Below are 17,101 nucleotides of genomic sequence, written 5' to 3'. Positions count from 1 at the left end.
TATTCACCCATCCCCTATGGGTGGGCATTTGGTTTTTTTCAAAAAACGAAGACCTGGGGCCTGTTGAGATTATGAGAGTCACCCTGGGTTATGTGCTGAGTAAGCAGCAGAGCCAGGATTCAAGTCCAAGTTGTGTGACTCCAAGAGCATATGCCTCTAATTACTCCACACCACTGCTCATCTGAACACCTTGGCAAGACTGGAAGGAGGGTGACAGTCTGGAGCAGGGTCCATGTGACAACAGGGAAACCTTACAGAGTTTAAATGAGGGAGAATGGAAGAGAAACACACTTTCAGAATTGGGCAAGATGCTTTAGAGTACTTGAGGTGGTTGGGGGACCTGAAAATAATGTACTCTGCTATCAAAGGTTACCTGTTCTATGAACACCCATTGCCCTGCTGATCGCGGAGACTTTGGTGAAGCTGTAGGTAATGATTTCCCTTGGGCATTAGAATATTATATGACAGGTATTTAAATGGAAATCCTGTCATTTTTCTTTCTCTGGATTAAAAAAGTGGGCCTTTGGGCTCAGCTGTTAGAGAGCCCACAGATATATCAGGTGGTGGGCCATTTCTACCAGTTCTCCAGTCTTGCTGCTTTGTTGTTTTAAGGGTTGGCTTACCGTTTGCTTCTTTCTTCTTCCAGGTAAACAAATTCAGGTGTTATCGGGCCACCTACAGTGGGTTTACTGCTGCTCCATCTCCCCAGACTGCAGCATGCTTTGCTCTGCAGCTGGAGAGAAGTCGGTAAGCCGCCAGCATTGGCTGCCATTTCCTCTGTTGCTTCAGGTCATTGAGACATGGAGACCTGAAGCGGCAGCTTTATGTGTGTGTGTGAGGGTAAATAAACCAAGCGTCTTCAAAATCCATCTGCAGATTGGTCCCAACAGAAGGCACACTGGTGAGCTGTGGCCTCCTGTATGACTCCATTGTTATTTGCATTTTAACATGAACTAAAAGAGGAGGTATTTGGAAGTAAGTCCCATCATCAGAGGGCTGTTTCCCTTTACAGAATAGTAAAGGGCCACGTTTTAAATTTCTTTCACCCTTGGAGTCTAAGATTTTAAAAGTTGCAACCCGCATGTGGACCTAAATTTCCTTTAAACTATCTAATTTGAATCTGTGTAACTGGGATTTCCAGTTCAAATCATGACATGTGCAATTACTTGTTGAACTTTGTCCTGAAGTCCTGTCTGTTATTTGAAACCCAGGAACAATTTGGGAACGCTTTGTTTCAATTTTGTACAGTATTTGCATTGAGCCATTCATGGGAAAGTTAAGAGTTCACTATTTGGAACAGCCCAGGTGGTTAATCATTCACTTGAGGTTTGGGACTATGTGAAAGTGAGAGTTTTCTTAAAGGAAGGAAAATAAAATCCTACTTTTAATGATTCTCAAAGAAAGTTTAAAGTAATGAGCTAGGTCAGAGGTACAGTCTTGGGACAGATTTCCATGGCTCTGAAAGCAAGGTGGAGGGGGTAAAGCTTGGCAGTGTGCCACTACTTTGTGGGCTGGCCCCAGAATTTACTTCTGACCCATTTTTGGTCTTGAGTGGAAAAAGATAGCACTTGGCTTAGGCCTTTGTTAGCACGTACTAGCCTGTTTGCAAACAAGGCTCAGAAGCTGAGCTCAGAAGCCTCTACAGATACATTTCAGCTGGCCGTCTTCTGAAGGTTGGCCTGGTTTGCTCTTCCTGAAAGTGAGCTGCTTGAACAGTTCATCGGTTAAATGCTTCAAGAATTCAGACCTATTACTTTATTTAAGCTTATAGGAATGGTTCTGGAAGGGCTGTATGAAAGGGGAACGGAGAACTCTGCCTGACCTGGCCATGGGGTCTGAAGAGGTTGCTGCGGAGACTTTTACTGGCTGAGTCCTGAGCACTTTATTTCTGCCCCTAACCAGGTACCTGTTACTTTTCACAGGTCTTTCTATGGAGCATGCGGTCCTACACATTAATCCGGAAGCTAGAGGGCCACCAAAGCAGTGTTGTCTCTTGTGACTTCTCTCCTGACTCAGCCCTGCTTGTCACGGCTTCTTACGATACCAATGTGATTATGTGGGACCCCTACACTGGCGAAAGGCTGAGGTCACTCCAGTAAGGACTGAATCCCTGCTATGACTTTCTTATGGGGTGACACATGAGAAACCTGCCTGGGATTAGACATGTCCCTCTCAGTCAGGACATGGGAGGGACAACCTGGATAAAAAGGCACAGTGGGTTCTATGCTTATTAGTGTTCCATTGTTGACCAAGCTCTCTGAATAAGCCCTGAGTATCTTCAAGTCTCCTGACTTAGGAGGCTGTCTGTACTTTGGATTCAGCATTCTGAAACCTCAAAGTGACTCTTTATTTCCATTTACTAATAACTGTAGTAACAAGTTGAGAGTGATCCTCTTATTGAAACTATTATTTCCAAAATGAGTTTTCACATTCTCACAAACTTGGTCTACTTTTTCCCTTTGTCTGTCTTGTTTTATGAAGCAAATAATAGGTAGTCCTATAATTATCATGTGCCTTAGCCTGAAAAAGACTTTCAGTTTGCACTGTGGCATTAAAGTGAGGACTGACCTACTTTGCATAGGGAAATTAGCACAAGCAAGTGTTAGTAACCCTTCAGCCCCCTCCACAAGACACTTGGAGCCTTCCGAAATGTCCTTTTCTGCAGTCAGCAAATCCCAAGGTTTTCCAGAAGGGGCACAAGATGTGGCTTGAGCCTTCTCATTGCCAGGTCTCCTGCCTGAGAGTGAGGATGGAAGGTCGTGGGTGGAGGGCAGCCGTCACTCCATACCTGCTGACTTGCTTCTTTTCTTCTCAGCCACACCCAGGTCGACCCCACGATGGACGAAAGCGATGTCCACATTAGCTCACTCAGATCCGTATGCTTCTCTCCCGAAGGCTTGTACCTTGCCACAGTGGCAGATGACAGGTAACAAAGAGAAATCTCTTGATTCAGCCTCAGAGCAAGTGCTTGCAAGCAGAGGCAGCGTTACCCATAGTCTGGCCGCAGGTCAGCTGTGTGAATGTACCTCCCTCTCTCTCTCTCATCCAGACTCCTCAGGATCTGGGCCCTGGAACTGAAAACTCCAATTGCATTTGCTCCTATGACCAATGGTCTTTGCTGCACGTTTTTTCCACATGGTGGAGTTATTGCTACAGGGTACGTATCTGTTAGCTGAACAGATGGGTTAACAATTTCTGCTGAGTATACCATGTAGCTTTTTAAGGAAACAAAGCATCTAGAATTTTCTTGCCTATGAGGAAAGCTTTAAGGAAATCCAAGATTATATAAAATTCAAATGTTCTGTTCTGCCAATATAGTGTATCATTTACTGGTTATTTTTTTGTTTTGGGGGTTTTTTGTTTTGGTAGCTGGCTGGTACAAGGATCAAACCCTGGACCTTGGTGTTATCAGCACTACGCTCTAACCAACTGAGCTAACTGGCCAGTCTGATGTACTCTTAATATTTAACCTAAATGTAATTAAAGATCTACAGTTCTTTCCACGTGATGGGCTAAGTCAACAAGCATAAAATAAGATGATGCAGAATTTATATGGGGAATCATGTAGGGCTGAGAGACCACCTTACAGATAACATCTGTAATTTAATAAGTGGCAGTAGGTCAGATTAAGAAAGGGCTGTGCTGACAGAGATAGCACTTTGGTACCAAAGGTGTCTCGAGTTATAATCCTATCAGCAGCCTTACTTGTACAGCATCAGGGATTTTACATCCATTTCCATGGTTAGGATTGCATTTCACTATCTGGAATCTCTTGCTATTTCAAGTCCAAGCAGACACGTTAATATCCATCACAATGAAAACATACACTTCCAAGGTCTTCTTAATGCAGCATTGGTTTCTGTTTCATTTCAGGACAAGAGATGGCCACGTCCAGTTCTGGACAGCTCCTAGGGTCCTGTCCTCACTGAAGCACTTATGCCGGAAAGCCCTTCGAAGTTTCCTAACAACTTATCAAGTCCTAGCACTGCCAATCCCCAAGAAAATGAAAGAGTTCCTCACGTACAGGACTTTTTAAGCACTGCTACATATCTCATTTTCTTTATAGCGGGATAAATCTTCCCGGCAAAGGAGTGGCTGGAATCCATGGGCCAAACATCTAGTCTCAGATTGAAATAGAATTTCTTTGGGATTGTGAATAGAATGTAGCAAAACCAGATTCCAGTGGACTAGTCATGGGTCTTTTTCTCAAGTCAGTCTTAGAGGAGGAGATTCCACTTCCATGGCAACAGAGCCTTACCTTAAATCTTCAGTCCACTTATGAACAGCAGATATTGAACTCTTTCTAGTCGTTTTGATTCAAAGTGCAGTTATTGTTGTTTTGATAATAAAAGTAAGTAGCCTCCACAACCTCTTTGGTGGCAAGAAGTTCACACTCCCTCACTGGGGAGTATGACTTCAGCCTAGTACCCATCAACCTTGTGTATCAGATGGAGTGTGGCATTGTTTAAAGTTTGCTCCTCCCATGGTCAGAGTTACTTTGATGTTGGAAAATGCTTTCTTTCCTTGGGGCCCCCTCTGACCAGCAGGACAAAGCTTTCACGGAGCTGTTTGGTTTGAGCTATTAAGTTTAACTAAATTATAGGAGAATCAGAGGCTGTACTCCTGACTGATACAGACACTATTACTGGCTTTTTTTTTTTTTTTTTTTAAACAATGGTGTGCATGTGGAGGAGATGACAAATTTGTGTGTCAGATTATACAAGGATGTATTCCTAAACTGCATGATTGCTCAAATGGCTACTGAGTTGTCAGTTGCCTTTTATTAGCATCATATTTATTTGTATTTTCTCAACAGATGTTAAGGTACAACTGTGTTTTTCTTGATATCTAAAAATCATAGTACTTAAATTGAACAGTTGCAAAGATGTGTCTTAATTGTGTAAAGAATTAGTGTTGTCATCACTTCAGCTGATACTCATATTTGAGATCTGTGTTTGCTGCTTAATCTCCTTGGATTAATCAGCCAGTTTCAACCCTATCCCTAAACAAAAATAGCTCCTTAAAAGTACTGTTCTCCTTCAGTGGCATGTAATTATTTAATCAAGACACCTCATTTAAGGAAGAATCTGCCTTAGGAAAATTTAATATATTTTAAGTTATTTTAAAAGAAATGCAACATCTTATTCTTTAGTTTTCTTAATCGGTGCTTTATGGAGGCCAGTATAACATTATACAACTTGTTGAGAAAGTAGAGGAATCTCCTCTACCACCTTTGTGGCTGGAAGAAAAACATTTCTTTTCAAAACAAGAGGCTTTAATTGAAGGAAAAAAAATAGTTTAAAAGCTTTTGGCTTTCTGTTTCATTTTTCCATTAGGAAAAAGAAAATCACCTTTTAAAATGGGAGAGCTAGGAGTGGATTGGCCAACTTTTTAATTTTATGGTTATCTTGAAATGTCATATACAGGAGAGTCTAAGAGGCTCTAGAAGGTTCCTTTGAGGCCCTGCTTGGCCAGTAACTTCAGACTTTGCTGGTGTCCTTGGGGAGCGAGTCCTTTGTGAATGAAGGAAATAATCAACTTCTCTCTTTTTGACAGTATAAAAATTTGACACCTTTATAAAAAATAGCCCCCAAAGAAAGTTTATTCTGTGATACCAGAGACAGAAGACTTTAATATAAATGCAAGTTGGACAACTCAGCATCTTTATAACTAAGGAAAGAAGAGTCACTCGTAACAACGAGCAAGCAAGCTGCTTTATTTTTATTGTGAAGAACACTAACATAAATGCAGCATAATTGCTGTAAAATAAACTGCTAAATTTGTACAAAAGTCCCAATCCTTTACACAGTTCTAGGTTTAGTCAAATTTAATCTCACCTTTCTTCCCTACATTAAACAAGTGAGTTTTATACAACCTTTGTCCCCCAATGGCATTAATTTAAAGGTTAGCTCTACATTATATTTAAAATAAATATCTTTCCTACTGTCTACATAATTTAGAACCTCCTGGTAACTCTTCTACTTCAAGAAGGGAAATAAAAAAACCAGTTTTTAAAGTAAGAATGCAGTCTGTTTTATAAGAGTGTAATAGTTTTGGCCAGAAATCCATTTACACCTATTTAAAGTAGATACAGAGACAGTGCCAAAGATTAAATTCATAAACTTAATTTTGGAGATGTTGTTTACCTTGAGTTTGAAGACACTTGGACTGTGTTAGATTTGAAAGCCTTATATCCCAGACCAAAATGGAGTAGGCCAGTTTCCTGTCATCTAAGCAACTGAAGGGTAAAAGCCTTAAAGCAGGAAAAAAGGTTATGTTTTTTCCTATAAAAGACAGAAGTGCAATAAGATAGTTATACATTAAAATTGTGTACGTTCCTGCTCCAAAATAGCCACTAAAACACGGTGCTTTTTAAACATCTGCCCACCCATGCCTGGAACAGGGTTTTTTAAGACTTGGGGTGACTGTGGCTTCATCCCACGGCCCCAGGTAGCAGTTCATCCCAAGACTGAATCCTCTATTCTTCGGTCACAGCTGGGCCCTGAGAATTGCAGTGAATGGGCCTTGGTGTGTCTAGGCCTCTGCGACAATCAGGTCTCTGGTGACTTGAAAAGCAGCAATGAGAGAACTCAGCTGAATCTTCTCACTGGTGCCGACAGAAAGTCTGTACCTAAAAGAAATCAAACAAAAGGTAAGAAAAAGAAATATCACAGACAGCTGCCTTTTAGTAAGAGAACAAAAGATCAAAGGCTGGAAATCTGTTGATGAAACTTGATAAAAAATTTACCCTGGACAGCAGTGTTGGATGTGTCCCCCTAACATTTTCTTCTCTGCCTTAAACAGTTTATAAATTTGATTCAAACTGGTGAGGACAAATTAAATTTTCAAAATGTTTATCATCAGCAGTGTTCTCTACTTAACTTTGTCCTAACTATATAAATATGCATAATTTATGTGATTAAGGATTTTTCTTCATCTGCAAAATACATTAAGAGGTAATTAAAATTTCTTCCCCTTAAGACATTTCACCAGGAAGTTTGGTTGACATATCTGTGGGTCTGGGGTCTAGTTAATAAAGCAGGCCATTGGCAGTTCATCTTGCCACCTGTGAAGTGCCCAGCCATTGAAAGCAAAAAGACCGATTATATTCACAGTGTAGCAATAAGTGATCTAATTGTTCATGTGAAAGGCAATGACCACAAATTAGAGTTGGCCAATGCTGATGTCTATTTGAACCTGATGCTCTGTCTATTTAAATTATAGCTGTCAGCTTCACTGGGGGCTAATAACAGTGTTTACAGAACAAGGCAAAGTAGAAAATTGAGTTTGTTTACTTTTCCTCCCATTATACATTAGTATGCCAAAATGCCTTATTAACAGCTGGACAGCTGGTCATCCCAAATGACCTAGAAGTCTGGACTAAAGCAGGCCTTTTGCAGTCCTCCTAAATAACAAGAGTGTTTTCAGAACCAATATGGGCCAAGCCTCTGAGATTTAAAGAGAGGTCTTTATCTCATATACGTAACTCATCTGTACTTGTCCTGGTGTTTATTCCTATGTTCTTTAAATAAGCAACTCACACCCTTCCCCACATTCCATTCAATACCCCCAAAAGTAAGTTATACCACATATGAGCAATTTAGACCAAAAAAAAAAAAACCAAAACTAAAATCAAGCAAGAATTGAAATGGGGAAAATAAATACTCACTCAATGTCTGCCATTTTGGTCAATAAATGTATTCGAACTGAAGATGGAAAGTCAACTGATGGAAAAACAAAATCAAATGAGTGAGGTCTGTCATTCCCTACTATCAGAAAAACAGAGGACAAGTATGAGTTTAAAAAATCCAATAGATGGGGCCGGCCCGTGGCTCACTTGGGAGAGTGTGGTGCTGATAACACCAAGGCCATGGATTTGGATCCCTACATAGGGACGGCCGGTTAGCTCACTGGGTGAGCGTGATGCGGACAACACCAAGCCAAAGGTTAAGATCCCCTTACCAGTCATCTTTGGGAGAAAAAAAAAAATTCAATACATAACACTGAACTACTCCTGAGGCCTCAGACTGATCACTAGATACCACACTTCTAAGGAAAGTAAAAATGGTGTAGGCTTCACATTTTTAACCTGCTCTATTTTGTGATTATCCATAGTGTAGCCAAAAAAAAAAAAAGATTCCAAAATGATCCTAAGAACATGGAAGTGTCGTCAGTACTGCTCTTAGCCATTGGAATTGGGTAGCTCTACAAGTGAACTTGAAAGCTGAGTTCTTACTTGCTGTCCCAATTTAAAAAACAAACACAATTGATTTAAAGTTGGTTCACACTCAGCTTTCACAGTCAAGGTGCAGAGGCGGGCTTGAGAGGACCATTTCTTGGCCAGAACTGAACACAATGGCCAGCCAGGAAGAGGCCTGCAAAGGCCAGGGCAGAAATGACATTCATTGACCTGATTAAGTCTCAGTCTGCAGTTGGCCACTGTGGAGGGAAGATCTTTTCCAAAAGGCTGTGCAAACAATCACTTGGGGGGGAGCTTGAAAAAGTACTGATGCCTGGTTCTCCCTGAGTGGCTGACTTAGTTGGTTTGAGGTGATTCCTATGTGCCACCAATGCTGCAAACCAATTCTCTTTATAAAAGGTATGAGCAAGTGTAGAACTTAATACAGTTTCCTTAAGAGTCTTTTTTTATATGAAGAGATATCTTCACCTTCTTTCCTTGAGGGGAAAATATATTTTTCAAAAATGTGAATTAAAATACACTACTTATTGCTATAAAATACAAATCCCTGGAGGAGATAAAGTTAGACTTAAGGAATTTCTTTCCACTCTCCCCAGCGGTTCCAGAGATTAAAAGAGGATTTTTTTTTTTTAACTTTGATGAAATTCTGATTTTAATGCATATATGAAAACCCACTGAAAACCATCATTGGAGAAAATGTCCAGAAACATCACTATAAAAAACTTATGTAAAACACAGTGATACATCATTTCTAGTTCAAAATTTAGTTTAATTCACTGAAATGCAGCTGCTGAAATTGCATCTCTCATCTACCATATGCTGAAATTCTGATTTTTTATTTATTGAAACAAATGATTGTATCTATCTGTGGGGTACAGCGCTGAATTATCAATACCTGTGTGCAATATGTGATGTAAAAGAGGATTTCTGGAACAAAGTTTGAAACGGCAACAATACAGAACTGCTAAAAAGAAGGGGTCAGATTTATACTTCATTACTGTTTCTTTACTTCAAGAAGGAAGCCTCATGTTCACTTTCTAACCATCCTTAACCTCAAAGCATGCCACCTTCTCCACAGCCTCTTAGCTAGGGAACAGTGTAAGTTACCTCTGTGCACAAACAGGTGGACCTCCGTCAGGATGTCGTGCAATGCCAACCCCTTCAGAGTTTTCAACTCCATAATATCTAGAGGAGCAGGTAAGGCAAAGGGAACACGTTCCAGAACAAACACACTACAGAGAATTCTGAATCCAAACCCTGGCAAGTACCTTGTTAATGTAGGGCTTTTAATCCCTACACAGCTCTGTCTTTCAACTTGAAGTTGTACGTATTGGACCCCAATTCTTATTTTTCTTAGGTTTCATTTTCAATAAGGGCTCTCTCAGAGATATAGTTGTATCTCCTTCTAGTAGAGAATAGAGCCAAATGCATTCCTAAATAGGCTTCAGATTACTAGTCCTAGATTTTAATTTCATAGCAAAACAAGAGTTAACACTGACCACTAAAAGGACTGATGTTCGATCCCAAGGTCTAACTGCTTTTCTCTAATCTGTGAGTGAAGTTGCTTCAAGCCCTACCCAGGTCAGAGCCCTACACAAATTTGGGGTGTTAGGGACAAGTACCCACTCCGCCTACAGACACCTTGCTCCCACAACAAGCTGACCAGAGCCACATGCAGCCAGCAAGGTGTAGGTTCCTGCTACAGCGTGAGCTCTTGGGGCCACCTTCAGGCCTTGGGCATTTACTGTGCCAGGAGGACCCAAGAAAGGATACTCCTGTAGGCTGTAGTGAAGTCTTGATTCAACATCCAGTCCAGAATGTTGGCGATGTCTGACTTGAGCGGGTGCCCTGTGCAGGTGTAGACAGTCTCCTCTGTCACCTTTCCAAAGGCCATATTGGTGCTCTGTGCAGACAGAGGGAGAGATCTCAGTGGCTGTCACAGCAACCGCCAAGCTGCAGGTAGCCAAGAAGAAACAGGTGAGGCAGCAACACAGGTGGGCTGCAACGTACATGGTCGCCGGACACTGGAACCTCACATTTTTTACACTGGGAAGAGTTGGCCTCATTAGAGGATGCTGTGGCTTGGTGGCTGTTATAGCCGCAGAATCCTTCCCTACCTTTGCCTTGTTTGCAACAAGTAGTTCTTGTAATTAATCAAAACAGAAGGGAAGGGGGATCTGGATATTATGAGGTCAAGGTCTTTCCAGTCTAGATTTCTGAATTTACAGATTGGTTGTCCAGTTACTTATGTCTTTCTTGAAAAACTATTGTGAAGCAGTGACTTGAGATTTGCCAAGAAGAGAACCATACCTGCAGAATGTTCAGAGCCCTTCGCATATCTCCACTGGAAAGAGTTACAAGTGCTTTCATTCCATCTTCACTTATATCTACTCTGAAAAGAAACAGGCAAAAGGGATGAATGAGACCTCCCGCGAGCACAAGCATTCACTAAAGGGAACATGAAGGCCTGAAATGATTAAGGTTTTAAAAGAATGAAAAAGAACAGAACAGAGTTAACAAAACTCCCCTGATCTGTACGATCTAGAATTCACTCTAGCTTTTAGGGACATGGGCTTCACATTAGTGGTCACTGCCCACTCAAAATCTAGAAGGACTCCTATTTAGAACCAAGCATTCTGAAGTTGAGCCACTGGCTGTGGATTATGTTCTCTGGAGATGGAAGCACGCTGGCGTGATCCATGATCGTAGAGCCAAAACCCCTCCTGTGGAATAAACAGCAGCTCAGTCAGCAACTTGCTTGGCATCTGATTCCACAGAATGGAATGTCTCAGAACCTTCCCTTCTAGTCAAAAAAGGCTGAAAGCATCTTTGCAGAAGGGACTCAGCAGCATGCAGTTTCCAATGACAAGGAAAAGTAGGAGGAAATTGGGACAGCTTCCAGGGGAGGAGGACGGACTCAATAAAAACCGAGACAAGAACCAAATGACTTTTATGAGGAGGAATGTCCGTGAGATTCCAGAGAGAATGACAGCAGCTAACAGTCCCTGATGCTTACTTACCCCATGCTAGGCACTCTGCTAAGTCATTTACCAACATTACTGCCTGTAAATATGAACCAGCCAGTCATTCCAGAACGCTGCTTACATTACATTCAGTCCCCAAAGGCCCTTGCCTTTCCTGACTTTCAACATACTCACTTCTCTTCCTCTACGACATGTTCCAGCCGGGGAACCATGAGTTCAGGCGTCAGTGGACCAAATCGGAACCTCGTACACCGGGACTGCAAGGCGGGGATGATCTTGGACAGATAGTTACAGATGAGGCAAAATCTGGTATTTTCAGTGAATTTCTCAATTACTGGTGAGGGAAAATAAAACCAACTTATGTCAAAGTCCATTCTAATTCTTCAAAGGACCCAGAAACCCTGTACTTTCTATGGTCACATGGAGGGTTCAGGAAAAGATTCAAGAACGCAAATAGGTGGAATGCCACCTGTAACAACAGAGAGTGTTGCTGGCATGTTCCGGGTTGGAGATCTGCTGCTCCCTTTTCAAAAGCTGGTGAACATGCTTCCTCCACATTTTATAAAAGGCTTCTTTTTTCACAATTTGTCATTATTCTTATGCTCTAGCCACCTCATCCCACTAAGATATGAGACCCAGTATTCCTGTCCTTTTGCATAAAATTATGTTTGGCAGGTTGATGATGCTTCATCTCTTATGGGTCGGGAGGGTAATGGCTTTTTGCAGATTTTGCAGTGGGCCTTGTCTGGAGGTCATACAGCACTCAAGAGAGCAATAACCTGAACTGAGAGATGCTTAGGACACCAGTTTCAATCTGGAGGTACCCGATGTTCTCGCAGAGGGATCTGCCCAGACTGACAGTCACTCCCCAGAACAAGATGCCAAAGAAAGGCTGCCAAAGCTTCTAGGACCAGAAGATATTCTAACTGTACTCCTCCTCCTCTTCTTAAACATGTGCTGCAATCCACTTCTTCCCTCAAACTAAAGATCGTTCTCTTATAGCTGATTAACTCAGAATCCTAATGAGAGATTACGAGTGTCCTTTAAAAGAAATGAACTGCATCAGCCCCCTTAAGACACACAAATCACAGGATTCTCTCCCTTCCCTGCCAGATCACTTGCTTGGCTTGGTAGTGAAGGAATGTTTGCTTTCTGAGTGCGTCTGAACTTCAGTTGTTCTCTTCCTGGCTATTTTGTATCTAAGGGAACTAACAGCAGAAAGGTCTATCCCACAGTTTAGAAATGACGAACTTTCCTTACCCTCCCACCAAATGATACAAATTCCCAACTGCGAAACTGGACCCAGCAGCAAAGGACGATGAAACATCCGTGGCTGGGCACACTACAAAGTCCCAACAGGACCTATGTCCTTAAGCTGCTGAGAGGGGAAACCCCTGCTGCAGAGGTATTTTGTCTGGATCATCAGGTGAGATGCATGGAGAAAGGTAGACAGGTTTCTCTGGACCAGAAGGTAAACAAAAATGGAAAACAAGCCATGCCACGTCTCGTGTTCAAAGTTCCTAATTATCCTTTCAATGCACTCATCAGCCAACAGGCTGTATTTAGCAGCTCTTCTTACCTCTTCTCAAGGCGTTCTGGGCATCTTGGGTCATGGCATCAGCTTCATCCAAGATCACTAGTTTAAAGCCTTTCCTAAAAAAAAACAAACAGCACCATCTAAAGATTTCTTCAATCTCATTTCAACATCCAGGCCCAAACCTACATCTTCACATCTGTGCCATCAGGCCGTCTTATAAAGTCCATTTCTCCTAGAACTTTGATCAAAACAGACATCTGTGGTTACACAGAGAGGAAATGCCCACCACTCAGCTGGCAGGAACTGAGGTCTCACTTCTGCACTTCTCTTACGTTGTATCCTCCGGTGACTTCATCTTTCTTCCACAGAGTATCCTATCACCTCTGTCTGCTTTTCTCCACCTCCTTCACTCACACCTAAATCTTTTCATCTTTTTTTTCTTTTTTGTTTTGGTAGCTGGCATGGGGATCTGAACCTGTGACCTTAGTATTATAAGGCTGTATTCTAACCAACTGAGCTACCAGCCTTCTTTTTTTTAACCACCATCCTAGTCATCCTTCCCGATCGCAATTTATTTTTGATTTTTGTAAATAAAGTCCTTTTTTAAAAATTTATTTTTTATTGGAACATAATTGATGGTACATATCTGTGGGGTACAGCATTGAATATCAATCCCTGTGTGCAATATGTGATGCTCAAATCAGGATAATCAGTATATTCAACATTACACAGTGTAATCATTTTTTGTGGCCTTTTACCAGTTTATTGATGTTTAAATTCGAACTAGCTCTTCTGGTTTTAGGACGTAATCAGTCCTCAGCTGACTAATAAAATGAAGTTAATGCATCCCTGAAAAACTTGCTGTATGGGTTTAGATAATATTTTATTTCAATATTTGCACTAGAACATTTCTCACCACCATTCTTGTTTTTATCTCTTTTTCATGGCTGCTTTTAACAAAGTCATTTGTTAAAAAAAAAAAAAAAAATTAAGCTGTTTCATCATACTGATCAAAATCTCTAAGGAAAGAAATTACACAAAATAATTCTTACTTAAATATTGTCCTTGTGCTAGCAAAGCTCAGGATTGGTCCCCGAACGATATCTATTCCTCGGTCGTCTGAAGCATTCAGCTAGTTATGGAAGAGAGAAGCCAAAATAAAAAACATGTTGCTGTGCTATCTATGGATTCTTGGTTTTAATGTACCTTTTCATCAATCCAGCTCAGCAAACTGGCTCTCTAGGTCTAATGACAGCTAAGAGATAATCCTTAAAAGAAAAAAAAGATCACTTTTGTACTCAAAACGCACTAAATCATTACATTACATTCTGAAAGGCAAACAGCTATTTTCCCCCACCCTTCGAGGACAACCACTCTGACATAAATTGGAGAAACAATTGATCTGGTCACAATGAACAGCACCTCCAGCGTGAGCAGAAGGATGCTAATTTTAGCTACCACAACCCAGAGCACTTACAGCTACCAAGTTTTTACTACACTGAAGTAAGAACATTGGTAGCAGCAAGGTTCTAAGACCCATATCTAAACAGGAAGTTAAACATCTTTTCTCGCAAGAGACAATATTTAGATTTTGGTAATCTAAGTGCAGAAGTCATGGTCCCAGCAATATACAGATGGCATATTTAACCACAGAATTTGGTGTGGGGAAGTCACAGGGCATGCAATATCTGTTATCATCCCCGAACCTGAAGGGGTTAAAGGAGGGAATGGCTGCAGGCACCAGAGAGGGCTGTGGGGAGGGGACCACCTGTGAGATGTATCCTGCAGGTGGAGGATGCTGCCAGCTGGTGTTAACCCCAGGGCAGGTCCAGGCATCATTCTCCCCCACCCCCCTCACCCCTCTGTGCCTGGGCCCCTATTGGCCAAACCCAACTAGGAGCCAGAGAGCAAGGGAGCTTATAGTCAACACAGCTCAGCCTTCCGAGCAAGGACAGGGTACAGAAATGTGCAGAATGAATATGGGGGGCACATGGCAGAAAGGCAGCAACTGAGTGACTATAAAGTAGGATTTGGGTAAGAGTTAGCAACAACACAGAAAAATGCCTAGCCCTACAACTGCCCTCTAGCTAACAAATGTCAATCCAGACCAAAATGACCATTATAGAAAAAAGTGAACTGAAATATCTTATTTCAAATCTGCTCCTTTTTTGTCAGTGGGTCAACTTACTTTTAAAGTAAACCAAAACTAGCAGAATTGAAGTTAAGAAACTGGAATCCTTAGTTATTTGTAGAGTAAAAATAATCCTACTTACCTCTAAGACCATGGAGCCAAATTCTTTATCTTTGTACAGCTGTTTAGCACAGGCTAGGATGGTAGATGTCTTTCCTGTCCCTGGAGGGCCATAGAGAAGCAGGTGTGGCAGTCGGTCCTCACTAATAAATTTCTGAACTGAGGATTGGGAAGAAAGAGGGATACTATCAGTCTTTGGGGGCTGTCTCATTCATTGAGGGCTCATTAGTTGGGTTGAATGTACACCAATCCAATTCAATTCCAACTCAGAGGCAGATGGAGGAATGAAAAAATTTAAAGCTACAATCTACAAAGCTTGATCAGATTCTTCAAGTTATTACTCAGCAGAGACAACATCACCAAGAAAATTGTACAGGTCCTTCAACTAGGATAAAAGCTACTGACACATGGATACTTACTGGTACTCAGAATGTCCTGATGAGAAATGAGATCATTCAGTGTCTGTGGCCGGTATTTTTCAACCCTGAAATACAATTAGGCATGCTTTACACTATATATAAATGCAAGAATATTTTGATATGTGCAAAAGAATCCTTTCATATACTAATTAAAAGAGGAAGGAAAACAAAACCCTTAAGTTTGAATACAGACCAGTCATTCTCAACGAGGGGTGATTTTGTCCTCCTGGAAACATTTGGTGCTATGTGGAGACATTTTTAGTTGTCACATCTGGGTGGAGGATGCTACTAGCGTCTAGTAGGTAAGCACCAGGGATGTTGCTAAACATCCTACAATGCACAGGACAGCTCCCCAACCCCAACCCCGAGTACCTGGCCCAAAATTTCAACAGTGCTGAGGTCGAAAAACTATTCTGTAACCTTACCCTTCAAGTCGTCTACCTATAATTTTAACCTGGATGAGCACCTACTATATCAAACTGAATGTGAAACTAAACTGATATCCAAATATCTATCAAAGGATGAACAGCTAAATAAAATGTGATCTATCCATACAATGGAATATGATTTGGCCATAAAAAGAAATGAAGCACTGATACATGCTACAACATAGATGAACCATGAAAACATTATGCTAAGTGAAACAAGACAGAAACAAAAGCCCACATATTGTATGATTCCATTTATATGAAATGTCCACAATAGGCAAATCCATAGAGACAGAAAGTGGTTGCCAAGGGCTGGGGATAGGGAACCGGGAATGACTACCAACGGATATGGGGTTTCCATTTGGGGTGAAAGATTTTGGAACTTGATAGTGGGATGGTTGTACAACACTTTGAATATACTTAATACCACTGAACTGTACACATTAAAATGGTTACAACTGTAAATTTCATGTGGGTTTTGCCACTATAAAAACGAATTGAACTCAGTCTTAGGCAAAAACTTGGAGTTTTTCTAAATCAAGCCAAATCCCATCAAAGTCTTTAAAGCACCACAATGACATAGTTGTTGAAGTAAGATGGTTAATGTGCAAGCTCTGAATTCAGACTACCTGAGTTTAAATCCAAGCCCATTTTCTTGCGCTGAATCTTAAGCAACTCATTTACTCTAAGATGCAGTCTCCTCGTGTGTAAAATTAGAATAACAACAGTATCTACCTCCAAGGGTCTTTGTAAGAATCAAATATCTAATAGGGCGTATGCTAATCTAATAGCCGTTCAATAAAAGTTAACCAGGGAACGTTATTATCATTTTAGTTTAGGATTGATAATAGTTGCATCGAAAATTTTGGCAAGAAGAGGATATTTTGGCATACACGGTGTCGGAAGACGCGGGATCGTACCGCTGTGCTGTTAACCAGGTGCGAAGGACACTTTCTATTTTGGCAAATGGAATGGGGGGAATGAGTGAGACCTGGCAAAAATCCTACACAAAAAGGAGGGGGACTTGGGAGTTGGGGGATGTCGGGACAAGCCTCTGGTCGGCCCCGGCCGCAGGTCTGGGTGTGGCGGGGCGAGGTCGGGCTGCGGTCGGGCCACTTGTCCACCCCGCGCACCACCTCCCCATGCGGCCGACCCCCTTCCCAGAGCGGCAGCCGGGCCTCCTCCTACCAGGGCAGGTTCCTGATCTTGGCCGCTGCGGGCTGCTGCTGCTGTTTGACCGCTGAGGTCTCCATGGTGAGGAGACGAAGGTCACCAAGTCTGT

The 17,101-nt window shown here is 41.7% G+C and overlaps 2 protein-coding genes across 3 annotated transcripts in view; one reads left to right on the top strand and one right to left on the bottom strand.

The window, feature by feature from the left end:
- The window catches only part of WSB2 (WD repeat and SOCS box containing 2), a 22,901-nt gene extending 16,038 nt beyond the window's left edge, over positions 1-6,863 (top strand). For both annotated transcript variants that reach the window (XM_063085005.1, XM_063085001.1), the window contains 5 exons: positions 647-747; positions 1,923-2,095; positions 2,816-2,926; positions 3,050-3,157; positions 3,874-6,863. In XM_063085005.1, the coding sequence (XP_062941075.1) occupies positions 647-747; positions 1,923-2,095; positions 2,816-2,926; positions 3,050-3,157; positions 3,874-4,036 (656 nt within the window). In that variant the 3' untranslated portion in view covers positions 4,037-6,863. The remainder of the gene's footprint in view (positions 1-646; positions 748-1,922; positions 2,096-2,815; positions 2,927-3,049; positions 3,158-3,873) is intronic.
- On the bottom strand, positions 5,720-17,101 carry RFC5 (replication factor C subunit 5). The gene is made up of 11 exons (XM_063085016.1): positions 17,008-17,101; positions 15,392-15,456; positions 14,995-15,131; positions 13,774-13,853; positions 12,764-12,837; positions 11,359-11,518; positions 10,511-10,592; positions 9,974-10,103; positions 9,308-9,385; positions 7,670-7,724; positions 5,720-6,631 (listed from the first exon to the last, which is right to left on the bottom strand). The coding sequence occupies exons 1-11, from the start codon at positions 17,070-17,072 to the stop codon at positions 6,535-6,537; spliced, it is 1,023 nt and encodes a 340-aa protein (XP_062941086.1). The 5' UTR covers positions 17,073-17,101; the 3' UTR covers positions 5,720-6,534.

This window comes from Cynocephalus volans, chromosome 2 (assembly GCF_027409185.1).
Source record: "Cynocephalus volans isolate mCynVol1 chromosome 2, mCynVol1.pri, whole genome shotgun sequence".
NCBI lineage: Eukaryota > Metazoa > Chordata > Mammalia > Dermoptera > Cynocephalidae > Cynocephalus > Cynocephalus volans.
This window is presented reverse-complemented; position numbering and strand designations above follow the sequence as displayed.